The sequence below is a fragment of the Phalacrocorax aristotelis genome, chromosome 1 (assembly GCF_949628215.1).
Source record: "Phalacrocorax aristotelis chromosome 1, bGulAri2.1, whole genome shotgun sequence".
NCBI classification, from domain to species: Eukaryota; Metazoa; Chordata; class Aves; order Suliformes; family Phalacrocoracidae; genus Phalacrocorax; species Phalacrocorax aristotelis.
This window is the reverse complement of record NC_134276.1, coordinates 193,417,545-193,436,500: the sequence shown is the minus strand read 5'-3', so window position 1 is coordinate 193,436,500 and position 18,956 is coordinate 193,417,545. Positions and strand designations below refer to the sequence as shown.

General features: G+C 42.2%; 1 protein-coding gene across 5 annotated transcripts in view; it reads right to left on the bottom strand.

The window, feature by feature from the left end:
- The window catches only part of PTPRZ1 (protein tyrosine phosphatase receptor type Z1), a 144,927-nt gene extending 126,453 nt beyond the window's left edge, over nucleotides 1-18,474 (bottom strand). For 4 of the 5 annotated variants that reach the window (XM_075081162.1, XM_075081163.1, XM_075081165.1 and 1 more), the window contains exon 1: nucleotides 18,351-18,460. In XM_075081162.1, the coding sequence (XP_074937263.1) occupies nucleotides 18,351-18,408 (58 nt within the window). In that variant the 5' untranslated portion in view covers nucleotides 18,409-18,460. Of the gene's footprint in view, nucleotides 1-18,350 lie in introns of all 5 variants that reach the window. The other variant, XM_075081164.1, reaches the window with a different exon arrangement.
- Nucleotides 18,475-18,956: the final 482 nt, after the last annotated feature.

The following is an 18,956-nucleotide window of genomic DNA, read 5'->3' as shown; positions in this document are numbered from 1 at the left end:
AGAACAAAAGATCTTCCATTCAGAGCTGCAAGTAGAACATCAATTTTATTTTCTAGAGTGAATGCAACCCAGTCAAGCACATGTTTCTTCATGACTAGAGCCCCGGGTGGATTCTTAAAATAGCACTCATTATAGATATTGCATCAAGATGAATTTAGAGCTGTTTTCTCCAATTAAAATAATTGTGAAATTTAACTGAAACTTATTTCCAAATATTGTCTCCCTGAAAAAGAACTTAAACTTACAGAACTTACATGCCATGCCAGCCTGTCCATTCCCCCTTGCTCGCTAAAACTTTTCCAAGCCATGGTCCTTACAAGTCCAAGATTTTAACTCTTTTCAGATGTTCCCTCACAAAACCAGTTATTAGCAGAGGTCTATACATTTTGGTGAGAACTAGCAAAGTCCCTGTTTGATCTGTAATGAACAACTATATTCTGTCCATGGAGGCAGCAGCGCTCCATGTTCAGGAGCAGAGAGTTTTACTGTCAAATCATGGTTTTCCATATTGTGCAAGGAGGCAGCATTAGGTCTGGATGCATTCATTAAAAATGAAATGTACTATTTCAACCAAATTACCTTTCAGCCTAAGAACACACATTTCTGTTTTGAAAACAATAAAGCTCCTTGGGGTTTTTTTAGGTTACAATGGTTGTTACGGCCTGAGTAACACTGTCAGCACTCCCTTATTAAGAGCTATTATTATGATTTATTTGTAATATTGCCAGAACATCCACAGAACTGTAGCTGCATTGGGACTGCATGTGGTAAAAACAGAATTTAAATGATAGTCTCAGATAGGCATGCTTGCCATAGGCAGCAAGTGACAATTACCCAGAATCTGCTCTGCAGGACTCCCTCCTTCCCGGCCAGACAAGAGCTCTCTTTGCCTCTAGAAGAGGAGGATTTTCTGAAGTGAAAGCTGGGTTACATCCACATGTGGGGCCGAGGAGGAGAAGTGGAAGGGGAGTGCATAGGGTGCCCTATGAGCAGGGGAAGAGAGGAGGTAGTGTGGGTCACCCACAGAGAGAGGCCAAGGTAGTGAGGAAGTGCAGGTAAGCAGGCATGGACGGGTGGCTCTTCCTTCCCCAACCCATCACTGCTCTTCTCGTTGCATCACTTCTCCTTGCAAGTGTCAACAAGTGTCTTTCTATAACTGGTTCATTATGTATTTGCCAGAAGTATTACATATCTACGTATCTTTAGAGATAACTGTGGTGATGATGCCAAGAAAGTTATGTAAACAATTTGTGTTAAACAAAAATATATAAAGACTCCTCATCTCTTGCTCTGAACAATTTTTTTCTCTGTTGTGATGAATGAACATCTCATAAGGTGCTCTGCAATAAATGCCACCTGGCTGCATTTTTTTTTAAAAAAGGAGAAATTGGTAGCCTTACCCTCTTCATTCTCCCCACTATGTGGAAGAGTTGTTAAAAACAACTGAGATTGAAAGCTGGGGTTCAGTTACTACATTTCATTTCTCACGGGGCCTGCTGATGCAATGCCTGTAGAAGTCACAGCAGGATTAATTTAACTCCCCTCCCCAGTCTCCTTTTCTAGTAGTTACAAAAGGTGACTGGTTGCAGACTGCAGCATCACCAAACTTAACAAAACATGAGATAAATGGAAGCTGCACAAGCGCCAAGCGTGTCTCATTTGTAAAGTTTCTCTTCGCTCCCTTCCTTCTTCATTCCCTCCTTTCTCCTTCTCCCTTTCTCCTTCTTTTTTGCTCCTCTTTTCCTCCATTTGCTTTCTTCCTTTCTCTTAATCTCTCTATGGGATTTCTATGAACTCTGGAAACTACAGTTAACACTTTCCTCTTGTCAGTAAGACTCACCACTTTTTTTGCCCTTTCCCCCCATAAGTCATCATTTATTGGAAGACAACAGAAATTTAGAATGGTCCTTCTATTAATTTTTAACATATGATTCTTTTTAAGGAGAGTAAATGGAAAAGTAGGTTTTTTTCCACTGCTTGTTTGTGCAATTTAAAGCTTTTGTCCTTGCCAGTAATCATCCTTATGGTCACAACTTAAAAGCCCACATTTACTTCTGAATTACGAGTAACGGATACAGAGCACCACCTCCCTGAAGCCAGAACTGGAGACAACAGTAACGTGTCAGGACACTGCAGTGTGGTAACTGGCAGCAAGCACTGAAGTGTGAACCGTGACCCATGTCCCTTCTTACCTGGCAGTAGGGAGGGCATAAGAGGGAAATGCTGTACCAATTCATTTGGCACCAGGGACCACCTAGACAACATGTGTTGCAAGACCTCATGGAACTGCAGTGGCAATGGATAACAGCTGCTGACAGCCACCAACCCTATACCCATGCTCACATGCCCACCTTCATAGCATGAAGAAGAACGATAAATGAAGAAGAATGACACAGGATATTATTATCGTCACCATCATTAATCATGACGTGGACCCAAGCTGTACTGACTGCTACACATGAGGAAAATCTAACTTTTTAGGATGTTATGACTGTCCTACCACACTTCTAGCTAAACACAGCATATGAACATTAAATTACAGCAATTAGATAACATCACATCAGTGGCATCCCCATTCAATAGAACTGTTCCTTTTGTGAGATGTTAGAGCTTTGTTTTATACAGCAAACACCTATCAGATTTTGCCACATTTCCTCAGGCTGGGACGATGAGGTAACAGGCTTTATTGCAGTCCATGGTTTCTGGTACCACTGGGTCACCCAGGGTAAGAATTTCCATCTAGGATTATGATCATAGAGGATCCACCACTGGATAAATATTCAGATCAGCTGTTTTGACCCAAGTTGTCAGGTGTAAATGTACATGCAGTCTCACCTAAGTGAAGCCATACACCATTAGGAAGGCTGTGCTCATGCTGAAAGGGCTATCTTGTCGTCAGAAGCAGAATACATCAGCTCCTCACATACCAGCGCTCACACTCTACTCTCTGTGCACCCTACTATTTGCTCAGTGCTTTTGCTCCTGAACTGACTTGTGGGGATACTCTCTCAGCTTTGCAGACAGCAAACCCAGGCAAAGAAGGTAAATTACATGCTCAAGGTGATGCTCTCTGCCAGGTTTAGTTCCTAGGACTCATGATACTCAGTTCCCTAATGAATCACCAGAACACATTAGGTCTCATAAATGAATGCTTCTCCTCACCTGGAAGTGTTGCCTGGGGCTTACAGGTCAGGCAAGGGGCTGCACCAGGGGCTCCAGGTGACTGCAAACCAACCTGCCTGCACACACACTTCAGGTCCCAGGGAGACTGCAAAGGCTACCTCCATAACTTCCTCCTGGTGGGACTCTGCCCTACAACTTAAGACTTGGAGCCAACCTTTTTCTTCTTGAAAGAGCTTTAGAAATGCCAACACCTCTTGTTCACACAAAACACCTTTGAGTAAAGTGTTACTACCTCTACCTTACAGACAGGAACGGAGGCAGACCTGTTCAATACCTCTTTGAAAACTCTCACTTCCAGGAATAGATAGAAAAGACATGACAGATTGCTGCTTCACCAACTCGACTGCTGTTTATACTGACTAATATATGATTCTTTTCTTAGCAGCTCCTCCCATCTTCTCTGTCCCATTGCCTTCTTTTTTTTGTATTTTATTTTATCTCTAAATTCCCTAGGGCAGGTGTCATATTCCCACTCTGTGTTCATATGGTACCTTATTCAACGAAACCCTGGTCACTGACAAATGCACTTAGATGTCGTCGATACATAAATAATAAATGATAGCAATTTCCTGATTATACAGCATCTCCACGTGTCAGTTTAGCCTCAGATCCCATTTTTGTTTCAATATCCAACATGTGTAAAAGCTCAGTTAGAGGATTAATCCGTCCATGGAAAGAAAGAAGTATAATGTGTAATTTAAATGACTACGTTTCCCATAACTAGTTATATACTTCTCAAATGTTTGTAAAATTTCTGAAGTATATTGGTATTCCATCAATAGGCATAGTACTAAGATTTAATCCCTCAGTTGAAAGCTTACAGACAAGTAGTGAGATAAGGTTTTTTTCCCTCATTTTACTTGGATGTAACTTTATTTTGTTATTATGATATAAAACCATTACAACAATACTTGTTCCTTCAAGATGCAACTCAAAGAGTATTCTTCATTAAACATTTATTAGGGAGCAATTAATCAAAGTAAATAAAATGTTTCTGAAGATGCCTTCAACAGGTAAGACATTATTTGCGTGTGACAGCAGTCTAGTGCTTAAAAACAGTTTTTCTATAACGACTTTTTATTTTCTTAAAATGTTCTTATTTTCTTTCTTCTATCCATGAATAACTGGAAGTTATTTAAGAAAGTGTAGAAAGTTTACAAGCAAAGACTACACTGCTTTATACCAAAGAACCTCTTAAATTTTAATCACCTCATGAAAAATTGAGTAAGCCAGGGAAACAGTTTGTTGGATGACATTGCTGAACCGACAACCAGCACTAGTCAAGCACAGAAGACAGATCCACATAGTTTGCTCTTGGAAAACAGGACAGCAAAATCAAGCTTCTAGACTGCAGTTAGTTTCTTTATAAAATATTCCTACCCTTGAACAGGAAACAGTAGGCTTTCAGACACATTTTTATAAATTTTTTTAAACCTTGTATTTTTTTTTAACTCTTACTAAAGCATCTAGGTTGGAACATAAGTCTGGACAGGTCAGAATATTTGCATTAGGTTCATTTCTAGCACTGTATCAGAATGTAGCCTTGTAAGTGTATAGAAATTTAAAAAGTGAAGAGGGCATGCAAATAAATTCTTCGGTTAAGTCTTATCTTCAGACCGTAAGTACACGCAACTGCGGGCTTCCTAGGACTTTCACAGTCATTTATGCAATACAGAAATACTGAAATGGCTTCAAATCAAGTTTTGGAAGGAGCAACAGCAAATCTTCCCCTGGCCCTCTGCCATGGCAGTATATTTAGCAGTTTGCTGCTGTTCTGTCACTGTATCTCTCCAGTTTAAGTCATGCATTTATTTCCTGCTCTGGAGAGATCAAAGCATTTCCACCTAAGTCAGAACATTATAATTGTCAATTTCAAAGGTTCTTAGGAAGTTGCTTCGTAGATTTAAAATCATTAGCAACAGCCTTAGTGCTCATCTAGTGAGTTGTATCTTCTAAGTGTTACACAAACGTTAATTAATTATGGGTTTGACTGAGCCTTTAAGGTTTCAACTGTATTGGGAGCAATGCGATATGCTCCACCTCAGCTGAAAGCCTTGGAGTTACCAGGCTTTAGGGAGGCTTAGTGACTCACCGGGGAAATGTATCTGTTGTCTCTATGCCATCTAAAGCAGCTGATTTGCCACAAAAAGGAGCACATGCTGTATTTTCTTCCAGGACACTGCAGCTGTTGCTCACTCAGTTGCCATACCTGCCTGTGGCAGAAAATCTCCTGCTATTCCAACAGTGCTGATGCAAATGCATACGTTTCCTACCCAGACTAATGATACAGCTGCACAGTTTTCTTTTCTGGGAGAGGTATAATACACTTTTGCCTAACTGGTTCAGTTTCTACAACACAAAAAAACAGGAACTGGTCCAAGACTGAAAACAGCACAGACTTCATGGATCAGGGGTACGTAGGTGGCTATTTAGAGATGCCCAGAAGACCTAGATAAGCATCAGACCAACCCATCAAGGAGATAGAGCAGCATTCTTCAGCAGGTTTCAGAACTACAGGAGACAACAGAAATCCTGGTGGGTTTTACATTGGATAGCAGCTGGATAAAAGACAGAAATAATCAGACTGACAGGGACTGGAACGCCATGTCTCACTCCTTTCACTGTAAGACATAATCCAGCATGGTCCAACTGCTGACCCAAGGCTTTAATCCAGCCTACAGAACATATTTCCTGGCCTGTCTCCTATCCCCCGTCGCAGACAGAGTGGCACTTCCAGCAGTACGGGCTGCCTCTGCAGCCAAATGCCTTTGTCCACATTTGCATCCGTCCCAGCAGAGAGACGTACTATTGCAGCCACACAGAGACAGCGAGGTGGGGGGATGTGGCATGGGGAGATGGAGGGGACCCACAGCAGAAGCAGACCAGGGACTTGCCGCTTGCACACGGCAGCAGCCGCTGCTTCTGGGCAGGGTAGGGGGGGCACAGCGAAGAAAAGGGCAAAAATCTAGTCTGGCACCTGGAAATGCTTCACTGGACCACTTTCTCTCACTTATTAGACTGGATAGTTAGTTTTTCTCTTTCAAACTTTTCTACTGTTCCCATCTTCAGCCTGGGTACAGATCAGCACTGTTGCCCATCCTCTACTACTGTGGTCTGTCACCCTGTGGCTAACACTGCTTTCCACGGCTGTGGATCAAACCCCCTTACACGGGAAAGGTTTAGGGTTGCCATCTCCTGTTACTTTAGCAAATGTTATACTATTAGATTATTATGAGAAGTATCCAGTATCAACATCTTATGGCTGTTTTAGGAAGAGTAAGATCAATGATTCTGATTCCAAGATATTTTTTGTCAGGTCTAGCCATCTTAACAAGATGTTTCAGCAGAGTAATGCCCAATATGTGGCCCTAAGAGGAACTTCCCAGTTTGTTACTTTTTTACACTTTATCTACACTGATTTTTATTTTACCAGCCAGGCTTGCATGCATGTCTCGCACTGGATGTGCTGGCCACTATGAATCCCAGACTAGGTGCTGGTAACTCTCGTGCTCTGTACACAACAAGCAAGTTGCCTAACCCAGCATTTTGAGTCCCACTGCAAGGTGACTATATCTCTCCTTTGAAATAACCATAAAGCTACTCTGAGTGGGCCAAATTTCTTGTTGCTCTCAAGTGAACGACACATTTCAGGGGACAAATGTTTCATATATTTAGAAAAACTCTTGCACATCCAAGGAACTATTTAACTAACGAACAAAACCCCTCAATAATTGTAATTTTTCCATGAAAACCTGGATTACAGTTTTACTCAAATGCACTGATTACAGCTGTGACAGAATGTGTAGATCATGTTAGAAAAAGCTGATTAATTCATATTAACTCATCCACCAAAAACAAGACTCCATTTTCTGGTTGCTCTACATATATTTTCTTCTATTTCATTCAACTGCATGTAACCTGAAGCTAGCCGCTATGCATCACCGCCTTACTAGCTTCACCTGATTTAGCTAAACCTGCCTTCTCGTATTCAGCAGGGCAATAAGGGCATTTTCACTCTGCTCTAAATTGCACTTGCAATTTGTTTTAATACGATGAATCTCTTTTCCTACTGTAAACACTTAAACAGTTGCAAAACCTAATCAGATAATTTAAGATATGCACATATTCCTAATCAACAGTATATATCTGTTCCTGTTGTCATTTTCCCTCCCTCAGTACAGCCACTACTGAGACACATCTTTAGCAGATTCTGTGTCACAGTCTTATCACCTCACAAAAAAGGTTGGAATTTCCCATCCAGACAGTGAAGACGACTACCACATGCAAACATATATCCTCTGCTGATTCACACATTACAAATCCCACAGTGGATAGCACAACCCAGAAATGACTGAAAAATGCTCACATTAAAAGATAGCTTCCCATAATCTTTTTGTATGGATGCATTTTTCACTAATGGATTGAAAGAATAACTTCTAGTCTAAGTATTCCTGAATGAATTCTGTTGAATGTAATACTGACTTGACCTCTGCTCAATTATATATATTAAATACAGAAATCTCTTTTACCTCTCTTATAGAGAGATACAAAATAATAAACCTTTGATTAAGTGACAACCGTGCAGAAAATAAAACTCACAGAGGAAAAAAAAAGAGGAATTTACATTTTTTTATCCACTGGTTGCTTAGTCTAATACATATTATAATGATTCATGAGTTTGGGTTTTTTTTTACCATACAGTTAAAGCAGTAAGCAAAAAGTTAATCCCTTCTTCTTCATCCCAAATAAAGAAGGGGAGAAAGTTAGTGATAATAGAAAATACAGGAAGAAACAGTGAAGAGGAATTGTATCAGATATGTAAGAAATACGCATTAAAAGGGAGACAGAAACCTGTCAAGGAGGAGCCTTACAAAGTTGCAGGAGTTAATTTTACATTAGCAGACCAACATGTAACTGCCTGTGTCTTTGGAGAAAGGTGCACATGGTGAGGAGAGAGTTCACGCGGCTGTTGGGGAGGCCAAGCCATTTACCTGAGAATGTGAAAGGAGGGCATGGAAAGGATTAATGAGAAATGGGCCGACGAGCCTGAGAACACTCTCAGAATTCAGCCAATGTAAAATTTGACACTGAAATATAATGAATTGAAATTTCCTATGGTTGTATCATGTGAGAAAGTGAAAGCACTGGCAGTTCTCAAAGGTCTTCTGTTGGCTAGTATTTTAACTAAACCCCTAGCCCCTGAAGTCATACAACCACATGAGATTTCAAATACTTTTCTTTAGAAGAGGTTTCTTACCTTGTGCTTGTACGAGTAATCTTATTTAAAATAGCAACCTATCAACAGCCTCAAAATACCATAATTAAACCCAAAATGTAAATTTTTAAGTCTGCTGACTTTGTATTAGACTTTATTTCTTTTCCTGGTTAGATTTATGATGTTTTACTACTCAGTGTCGTTCGAAATGCTGAGTGGTACTGGAGATGCCAAGCAGCCACTCAGTCTGCAGAACCTCGGCTTACAAATACATCAGTCTGTCACGAGGACTGACTGTTTTATGTTGTTTCAGCGGTGGGCAGGTGGCTGGTGCAGCCAGGTGCACACTGCCCACTTTTCTTATTTAGCACAGTTGAAACTGTACCATGATACTCACTGACAGGGACTCCTAGATTATTGATGGGGTTCTCTCCTATTGCAGGAGCCACAGGATCTTGCAGAAACCATGGTACTCTATTCTTAAAAAAAAAAAAAAAGGTTGGCCTTTTGCTGCTACTATTACCATTAGAAAGACTTTCCAAAATCCCAGTGCTGTAATGGGTAAGAATCTTCTTCTAATTTTCAGCTTAAATTTGCACACTGCCAGTTTGTATCCATTTGGTTTTGTGTCAGCACTATCCTCAAACTTAAATAGCTCTTCTGGATCTTTTTCTCCTTGATGCTCATCCAGCATTTATTCACACGCTGTTCCACTGATGAGCCAGAATTAGTTCTACTGTGATCTGTGTATCTACAGTGATAGAGTTTTTTTAACACAAACCTAAAGTGTATTTAAAAAAAAAAAACAAAAACCCCAAACCAAAACAAAGAACACCCAAAGAGAACCTGGTTCTTTGGAATTTTTCTGCAACATTGCATGATACATGAAATGCAAAGCTACTGTCTCAAAATCAAAGATTACAAAGAAAGAAGTAGGCACAGACCGGACAGGACTCACCGCCAACTCCGTGCAGACGATGGGTGGGTGAGTTGTGTGGTGAGCACACACCGTAATGCCCCACACACCTAAGAGCAGTGCTCCAGGGCGCTGGCAGAAGGCTCCTTAGCCTCCCAGGAAGTCCCAGCCTGACAAATTTGTTAATTATCATACTTAGACACACCTATCAGAATGAGAGTTACAAAAGGAAATGATAAAAACAACTGACATACACTTGGAACAAAATGATTTTTCCAAATGGCTAGAAACGGATGAAACACAGTTGATCAGTTTGGGGTTGGAGCTAGAACACAAACTGCCTGGAGTAATACTCGGTCACTTTTATAAAGCCAGCTGTTACTCTGATCATTAGCTATTTAGCCTAAGCAAGCAGATGTTTTTCTTTTTGGGAAGTTCTGCTGAAATCATGGAGTTCAGCATATAAAGCAACTGAAGAATCAAGTCTTTTTTTAAACACTGATTTTAAAGGCTTAATTTTTCCTCAAAATACTTGCTTTAGCTTTCAAAAAGCTTTCAGTTTCTTCAATATAAGTTGCCCCTGCAGAACACTACAAATTTTGCTTTTCCAAGGCTTTGACAACTTTGAAAAATAGCATTATATTTGAAAAATTATATTTTGAAGAATTATGACACAAACCAGTCTAAATCTCAATGAAGTCACTAAAACTGTCCATTTACCTAAGGAAAAATTTGAATTTGGCCTGGATACCTTCTAAAAAAGACCAGAAAACCTGTCCCAAATGAAAGAGCATGTCACGATTTCTAAGGAAATTTTAAATAAGTCAGGAATTCTTTGTCAAATTCTGTTAGGGCATTTAGAGAGACATACGTCTTCATTCGCTAAGGCACATTTGATTTCGTTTATTTTTATGCAGCCTCCTGTATTTACAGGACTTCGAAGACCAATTTTGTAACACAACTTCAGTCAAGTACTCTAGATGTCTCTTTTTTTCACCCTTTCTGATGTTATTGTTTAATCAACTCTTCACTGCTTTTACTGTTATCCTATCTCAGCAGACAGATAAATAAGGCAGTGAAGATGGATACCTTTTCAAATGCTACCTGCTTTATATTTCAGTCTTCAGGTAATCCAGTATGTAGCAGAAACCTTTTGGCAATGAGGATGACAATTCGGGGCCCAAGTACGGACACATAATACTGCTCCTGAAAACTCTTAACAAAATCTCTCACTAGTCAGGTGAGCAGTCCTAACATCTTCATAAGAAATGCACATTGCTGAATGCTATCGGCAAAGTAGGATCTTTAATCCTTCAGCATCACACAGAGAATTTTCTACAGCCTATAAGTTTAGTGAAACATAAAGGGCTGTGGGAAAAAAACGTTACTTTGTGTGTCTAACTGGATGCTATAAAAATCTAGAGAAGTAAATGTTACTTTTTATATACCAAGTAGCCAAGCCATGTCTAGCCTGTTTTTCAGGTGAATTCTGCTGATTTCAGGTGATTTCTGCTGAATCTGAAGGTACAGTGTAAATGATGGATTTGAGAGCCCTGACTTAGACAAGAACCCAGATACAAGACAGCATTTAGCTGAATCACCCCCCTGTTGGGCACTAACAGTTGGCTCCAGAGTCTTGAAGTTCAGACGTTGTCTTACGTGATCTAAGCTGTCCAGCGGAGAGCTACCAAGATGATCAGGGGACTGGGGCATCTCCCTTATGAGGAAAGGCTGAGACACCTGGGTTTGTTCAGCCTGGAGAAGAGAAGACTGAGGGGGGGTTTCATCAATACCTATAAATATCTAAAGGGTGGGTGTCAGGACGGTGGCACTGGACTCTTTTCAACAGTGCCCAATGACAGGACAAGGGGCAATGGGCACAAGTCGGAACACAGGAAGTTCCACCTGAACATGAGAAAAAACCTCTTTCCTGTGAGGGTGCCAGAGCAGTGGCACAGGCTGCCCAGGGAGGCTGTGGAGTCTCCTTCCCCAGAGACATTCAAAACCCACCTGGACGCATTCCTGTGCCCCCTGCTCTAGGTGTCCCTGCTCAATCAGGGGAGTTGGACAAGATGATCTCCAGAGGTCCCTTCCAACCCCCACCACTCTGTGATTCTGTAGGCAGCTGAGTGCAATAACAAGCAACTGGCTTGCCCAAACAGCATTCAGCTGCCCAGGACAGCTGATGTAAAATGCTGAGTTGGTGGAAATGCATCTGAGCTCTTTCCCCCTTTGGGAGGTTGGGTCCTTCAGAAATGCAACCCAGAATCCCTTTTGAAGTAAGTGTCTGCACTTACACAAAGATATTAGCAAAACCTGCTCTCTCTAGAGCACAACCAGAGAAAAGGCAGTGGTAGCGATCTATGCATTGTATCCAGCAAGTAGATAATAAAATACTGAGTAGGAACGAGCACAGGAACTTGTATTTCCTCTCTTGCTGTACTACTCTACCAATTCAGAGTCCTGCTTCCAAAATCCTGAAGCAGATGCTTAAGGAACAGTAAGAAAAAGGCAAACTTATGCGATATGCTTGAAAATTTCCTTGCAAACTCTCCCAGGCTCTACTTCCAGTTCCAAAAGTTCCTGAAATGGATATGGTTTCCATCTGCCTAGCAACCCCCAGTAGGTTTCTCTTTGAAGCGCTTATCTAGTATCCCCTCAAAATGTTTTGCTCTCAGAGCAGCCTATAGTAGGGTTTCACAAGTCTTACCACCTGTTGCAGGAAGAACTACCTTTTTATTTATTTTTAAATCTGTCTCCTACTGCCTTCATTTGCTGTCCCCTTGTTCTTGTATTGGAAGAGTCAGTGAAGAATCTCTTCCCATCACTTGTGAGTTTATAACACTCTACAAGACAATCTTTTAAGTTGTCTTTGGTCCTGACAGGGAGTCCTACCTTAGTCATTCCTGAAAACAGATACGCTGTTGCAATTTCCTTACTTTTTCTGAGTCTGCTGTGCCCTTTCTGAGAGGAGGGGAACATAAGCGTACACAGTATTTAAGAAGTAGGTTAGCTAAGATTTCATGCAGTGGCATAATGCTATTTGTTCTTCTCCCTAGTCCTTCTCTGTAATTGACCTTTTTTTTTTCCTAAGGAAAAATGCTTCATCTTAAACAAGATGTATGAAGAGTCCTCTCGTTTGCAAGACCTAGTGTTTGGAGACAGGAGATCTAGGTTCAAACGCACAGCCATCGCCTCGCCCTTGGCCTTAAACAGATGTAGCAACAACAGTCAGATCAAGACACCTGGTCGTGTCAGTGCCTATTTAGGGAAGTCTTACTGACTTAGGGATCAGGGAAGTCATCCGAAAGAACATCTGGGTTTGCATCCCAGTTAAACTTAGGAGGGAAAGAGGGACTGAGATGCACATAATAGGGCCAGGTAAGGCACATGCAGAAGGGGAATTGTACCTGCCTGAAAGCTTCCCTAGCAGCCCTGAGATGTACTAGCTGAATCAGAGATCCTTTTAATTATAATTTTTGGTTCAGGCATCTAAGTTCCACTGTCATCCTATTTTCAGTGCTGAGCTTTCCTTATCAGATGTAGGATAGTGTTTTTGTCACCCATGAGACTTCTACAACAATAATGATACCCAGAATTAGCTAACTCAAACAACGGCTCCTGGAGTCTTCGATTGGTGACAAAAAATACTGATTTCTAGGGTGAAATACAGCTGCTTCTGGTGGATTAAAGAAAACCTAAGTCAAGTATGGGCAAGAAGCAGATGGCAAGAAGAGCTTTTGAGGGGCATGCCTCATCTAGAATAATCCATTGCACTTTTACAAAGGGCCCGTTTTTCTTAAGAAGTCTGTTATTTCACCTCGACCAGCTAGTGCCACAATATCAGCCAGCGATGCAAAGTAAGGAAAGTAAACCCTCACCTTGCTTCTAAAATCTCCAGTTATTTCCACCTGAGCCTCAAGACTGAATCGACCGACGTCAGTAATTTGTATTCAACACTCAACCTGCACCATACCTTCCTACAAAAGTACTCTGCTGCCAACAGTTCCTCAACAACCTGCTGGAGCCAAGTTTCATTTATAGCCCCAGCCTCTTTGAAAAATTTGCTACCTTTCATTTAGCGGATTTTGTTTATTTAATACTGTAAGTCCTTTTCTTCCTGTTGATTTATCTTTCTAATGCAGAAGCCTTGACATGTATTCAAAAAGGTAACTTTTGTCTTTATGGGAAAAGAAGCTTATTGAATAGCCAAAGGATGTCTCATACAGGAAAGCCACATAAATGGTGCACGAAGCTGTGGGAATCGAGCTGTTAAATGGGAGCAGGGGGCTCCGGAACTGCCGCAGACTTCCAGGCCCTACAGGGAATACTGAGAAGCACGGCACGTTTGAAGAGGAATTGAAATTGTCAGAGAAAGAACAGAATCTGTTCACTCTTAAATTCCTAATTAGAGAACTCATAGTGGGCAGTGACCACTTAAATGATGAGCACAGAAAATGAAGGAAATCTCCTTCCTTAAGAAATGGGCAAGTGCCTATGTTCAGAAATTAACATCCTGATTTATAATCCAGATAATAATTAGAATAGTTTCAAATTACCACTGTAATGTTATATGTATTATTTAGTTTCTCTCCAGGAATTCAGACAGAAGAGTATATTTAGAGGTGAAGTAATGCCAAATACAACTCAGAAAATTTCCCTTATGCATTGTATTGAAAAAATATTACAAAGTACAGCTTTAACTATTTTAGATATATCCCACAGACTAATGTGCTGAATAAATATTAGGTTACACTGACATTAACTTTTGAAATGTCATTCATTTCTGCACAACTTTTCATACCTGCCAGTATTTGAACCTAAAATAAATCCATACTGTATATTTAGATTTTGGTATATATCAATCTCTTATGGTACAAAAATGCATAACATACAGATGGTTATAATACAGATGGTTAAAATAGATGGTTTAACAGTCCTAAAATTCTTATTTTTATTCTAGCTCTTACATTTTAGATACGGCAGGACTAGATTTCTCCATAGGAACCGTGTATCGTCATCCACAGGAACATGTCATCTTAAGTGTAAAACATGCTAAAGCATTACAAATAATATAGAGTAATATTACTGTGATGTAATTGAATTTGTAGTATGTCAAACATCTGACCCACAAAAATATTGTCAAAATAAGAGGTCAGTGCAAAAAAGAAGGATCTGATCCCATAGCCCTTTGACAGTCTAAGGGTTTTTTGAATCTAAATGCATAGATATGAGAATGAACAGAAAGTGTGACTGGATTTAGAAAGCTGAGCCAATGCTGTCCTTCAGATTCTCATTATTATTATTTGGGGCTGTCCAGTAAAGAGCATGGAGAAGTTGCTTTTCTTGCTGGTCATGAGATTTATGCTGTCTGCTGGCTTGGAAACACGGTCCTGATGTCAGTTGTGTAAGAAAAATTAGAATATTTAGGGAAACGTTAATACTTCTGTGTGAATAAAGGCATGGTACTGGGATGCCAAAAACAAACTAAAAACGAGAGAGAGACCTTTTCTAGACAGAGAAAAATTAAAGTGAAACACAACTAATTAAACAATCCGTAGTTTAATTAGCTGCGTTTTGAAAGGCAAAACTCTGGCTGAGGTCAGACAGTGACAGTAGCATGGTGTAGATGAGCTAATTTTGGAGAGACTTTTTACATTATTTGGGGAAATTACCCATACATTTTGCTAGCGAGAGCAGGGAATATTTTTTAAGTCTTGCCTAAATATTTACGCCTCTTTGATTCAAACTTAGCCACAATTACAATGTAATTTGCTAAAACATCCTCCTTTTTCTATTAACATTTTCTTGCCTACACAGATTCATAAATAGTCTACTTATTGAAAAGACTCCAGGCATTTTTTCCACAAGCACAATGAGAAAAAAGCTACAAAAAGGGCACGTCCCATTGACTTTCAGGAGGTTATACTGAACACATCAGTAAGCTGAGGCAGAATTTCAAGGAGTATCTTTAGGCCTGAGATATACGTAGGCTGAAGATTGCAGACTCTCATATTTCGGATTTAAAATAAAAATGTAAAAAAGCAAGCGAATTTTCCACAGAGGCTCTTTTTTCCTTTCATTTTGGTAACAGAAAGAACTTCAGAGGAAACCTCTGTTCTAACTAGACAGGAGTGTCCACAAATAATCACACAGGACTTCTCATGTGCCCTTACTTCTGACTGAATAGCATCTCACTCCACAAGTAGTTCTATTGAACTTCACTGAATGGCACTCACTGAGAATACGCAGATAATGCCCTATTCCATAAATAATTACATCAGTACTTGGCTTCAGTAACACTGTGGAGGAAGGTGCTATTCATATCTCAGCAGCGATATTAGAATCAAGCCCCTAAGCATTTCTTCAATAACACACAGAACGAACTGTCACTGTCTTGTCATTCCCAAAAGACCATTTTTCCTCTGTCTGCTCTAATAGGTTTTTCTTCGGTGAGGTTGATTTGACCGCCTTGTCTTTTCTGAACACATAGGGGACTGAGATTTTCCTGCTGACTCTCCCAGAGGCAACAGCAAAACTCCCAAACAGATTCATTAGAAGGGACCTCCTGCAGAGCTCTGTCCGTGACCAGCTGAGAACTCCACAACATTTTTTGAAACTCCAAGGAAATGAGGCCGGCATCTACATGTTGCCTAGCCTTGAACTAGTGAGCGTAGTCGCCCGAATGCAAAGGGAGGCTGCCGTGCTCTTCAGCAACATCCCTTCCACAGAGCCCTGGGTCTGGTTTCTTCCATACCACCAATACCTGATGGTAAGAGTCAGCCTGTGTAACCCAGTCCTCCTCTTTCACCAAGCCCGAGGAACCATACACTGGTAGTATGCAATCATTTATTTGCTTTTTTTTTAATGAAAAAAACCAAAAGGAAATAATGCCAAATTCCTAACAAAGTATTAACTCCTGTGAACTAATACTATCAGATGAGAGCATACTTAGTTACGGATAGGTATTCAAAGCGGAACGTATTCAGATGAAATCTCATTAAATCACTCTAATAACCTGTAGAGGGTATTAATTTTTGGGAACACTCATGTCGTTGAGCACACCGAGCAGTCTAGCTCATGAGTCTTCAGAACGAACAGCCATTCAGACCAAATCATCCATCACATCTAGAAAGGGTGTCCCCTTCAGGTCAGGTTTGAAAACAACAGTGTATCAGTCTAGAGGGAAAAAAATGTAGCCACACTTATACCTCGTGTGTGAGGAAAAAACCTTGTCTTCCCATCCTGACAGGTCTTCTAAATTAATTAATACAACATACACACGCAGACCACGTATTTGAATATTACATTATACAAAACCACCTTATTTCTAAAAGTCACGAAATGAAATTATTAAAAAAAGAACAGGTTCCATTAGAAAAGTTACGTTTATGCCTGGCATTGCTTGCAAGCTGGTAGGCTGCTCCGAACATGGAAGTTAGTCTCCAAAATTGAATTGTGTTTTATTACATTATGATCGTATCATGGTATACTTGATCTGTACTCACACATTTTCATGTACCTCCACACACATACACAAGCACCTGCCAATTTTGTCCTTTAGATAGTCCTGGGAGTACCTCTGATTTCAGGAAACAAGTTGGCAATATGAGAAAGATGTTACGAAAACTTATCAAAAGTTTTATGACAGGCCCTCCTTTGCCAAACCAGTACAAGGGAATTATATTAGAATAAGAACCCTGGTTTTAGAAATAGGTTAGATTAAAAGTGACATTAAAATGCTATTAATGCCCTTATAAGGATCATACATTTTAATATTTTAATCAAAGGTCGGTTACATTAATCGCATTTATAGTTGAACTATTCCACTATACTTCCAGAAAGGAGGTAGACATATTTTTTCACGTGGCAAAATTTTAAAAAGTAGTTTTCTCTAACTAGCAGAACTTGGTACGAAGTTGCTTTCACTCCGAGTAACCTAACACCGATCTTTGTTTACAGAGCTTCATGGCTTCAGAAGCAGAACCATCTATTGGGTGAGAAATGTAGGTTAGTGCCTACTTCATCACGCGACACCTATTGTAAAACTGGTTTTGTACACCCATTGTGTACAGAAGAGCAGCCGAAGCTCTTAAGTTCCTCATACGTAAATGCGAGCACCACGTAGTATTTTCTAGTGATCTGTTTGACAGAAGTTTAAAAATTCAAAACGATCGTTCAATAAGATACAAACCCCACCACTTAAGCTCCTAACATTTATTTGACAAAGTATTTAAGACGGCACTTCTAACAGCATCAACTGACTCACGCTGGTTATAATAATAATACCGCCGAGTAACAGAGCACTGCACGACTGTCAGGATGCGCTCCAGTTGCACAGATGAGAATGAATTGAAAATTAATTTGGTTATGTAAGTAGCCCCGCTAAAATCTATATCTGAATCCATATCCTGTGTGCTGCGTCCCACGTGAACGAACGACTTGTCCGTCGCTTTCCGAGGCAGCAGCTACACCCGGTGCGGGGCGATCGCTGACGCTGCCCCTTCTTGGAGAACGAGGCTTTTTTTGGGCTGAGATTTCGCACCCGTCCCCGGTTCTCTTCCAAACTGTTCCTGCGAGAGGCTGAAGTAAAATTTCATATCCCACGTCCACGGAGAGCTCGCTGCCAATACTGCTTGGCAGGGATTTTCTCTCCCCCGCGGGTGCGGGCTGCCCCGCGGGGCCAGAGCCCTGCGGAAGGCGCGGCGGGAGCGGCTCCGCGGGGCGCCACGCGAGACGCCGCCGTGGGAGCAGAGGCGGGGGGGGGGCTGCCGAACCCACCCCCGGAGCATCCCGCCTGTGCCGGGGTGGCGTGGGGGCACCGCGCATCCGCGGAGCCCGGCAGCAGGAGGCTGAGGTGAGAAGGGGTAAGGAGACCCGTTCCCACCCGTGGTGCTGACGGCGTGTTTCCACGGTGTGGAGTGGCCGGTGATTGCACCTGCGGCTCTGAGCCAAAGGGATCAGAGGGCGAAAACCCCACCGAAAAGTTGGTCTGAAACGCAAAGACGAATTCACGCACAACAGCAGATCACTCACCCACTCGGAGGATACAGACGAGCTGGATGCAGGCAACCAAGCGCCCGAGAATGAGCATGTCCAAATCGTCCTCTGCCTCCTCCCGTCCGCCTGCCTGCCCGTCCGGCCGCCTCTCAGCCTCCTCTCAGCCTCCTCCTGCCTGCTGCCTGCGCCTGCCTCCGCGGGCTGCTGCGCCTCTCCCCAGCGGGGAGCCGGCTCCACGCCGCGGCCGCGCCCGGCGGCCGCCCCCACGCCGCGGGCGGGCTGAGCGGGAGGAGCGGGAGGAGCGGCGGTGGGTGCTGCGGGGCCGCGGCTCAGCGCATGGCGGGGGCTCGCCGGGGGCCGCCCTCCGCGCCGCACCGCGCCGCGCCGCACCGCGCTCCGCCGAGCGGCCGCTGCCGAGGGCGCGGGGCTGTGCGGGTGTGCCCGGGCGGGGGGGTATGCGTGCGTGTCTGTGTGCGCGCGTGTCTGTGTGTGTGCTTGATGTGTGTGTCCGTGTGTCTGTCTGCGCGGGGGGGCGGAGACCGCGCGCTGCTGGGCGGTCGCGCACGTGTGCGCGCGTGTGAGTGTGCCTGAGTGCCTCAGTGTGTGTGTGAGTGTATGTGTGTGCGGGGGGGGGGGGGGGGT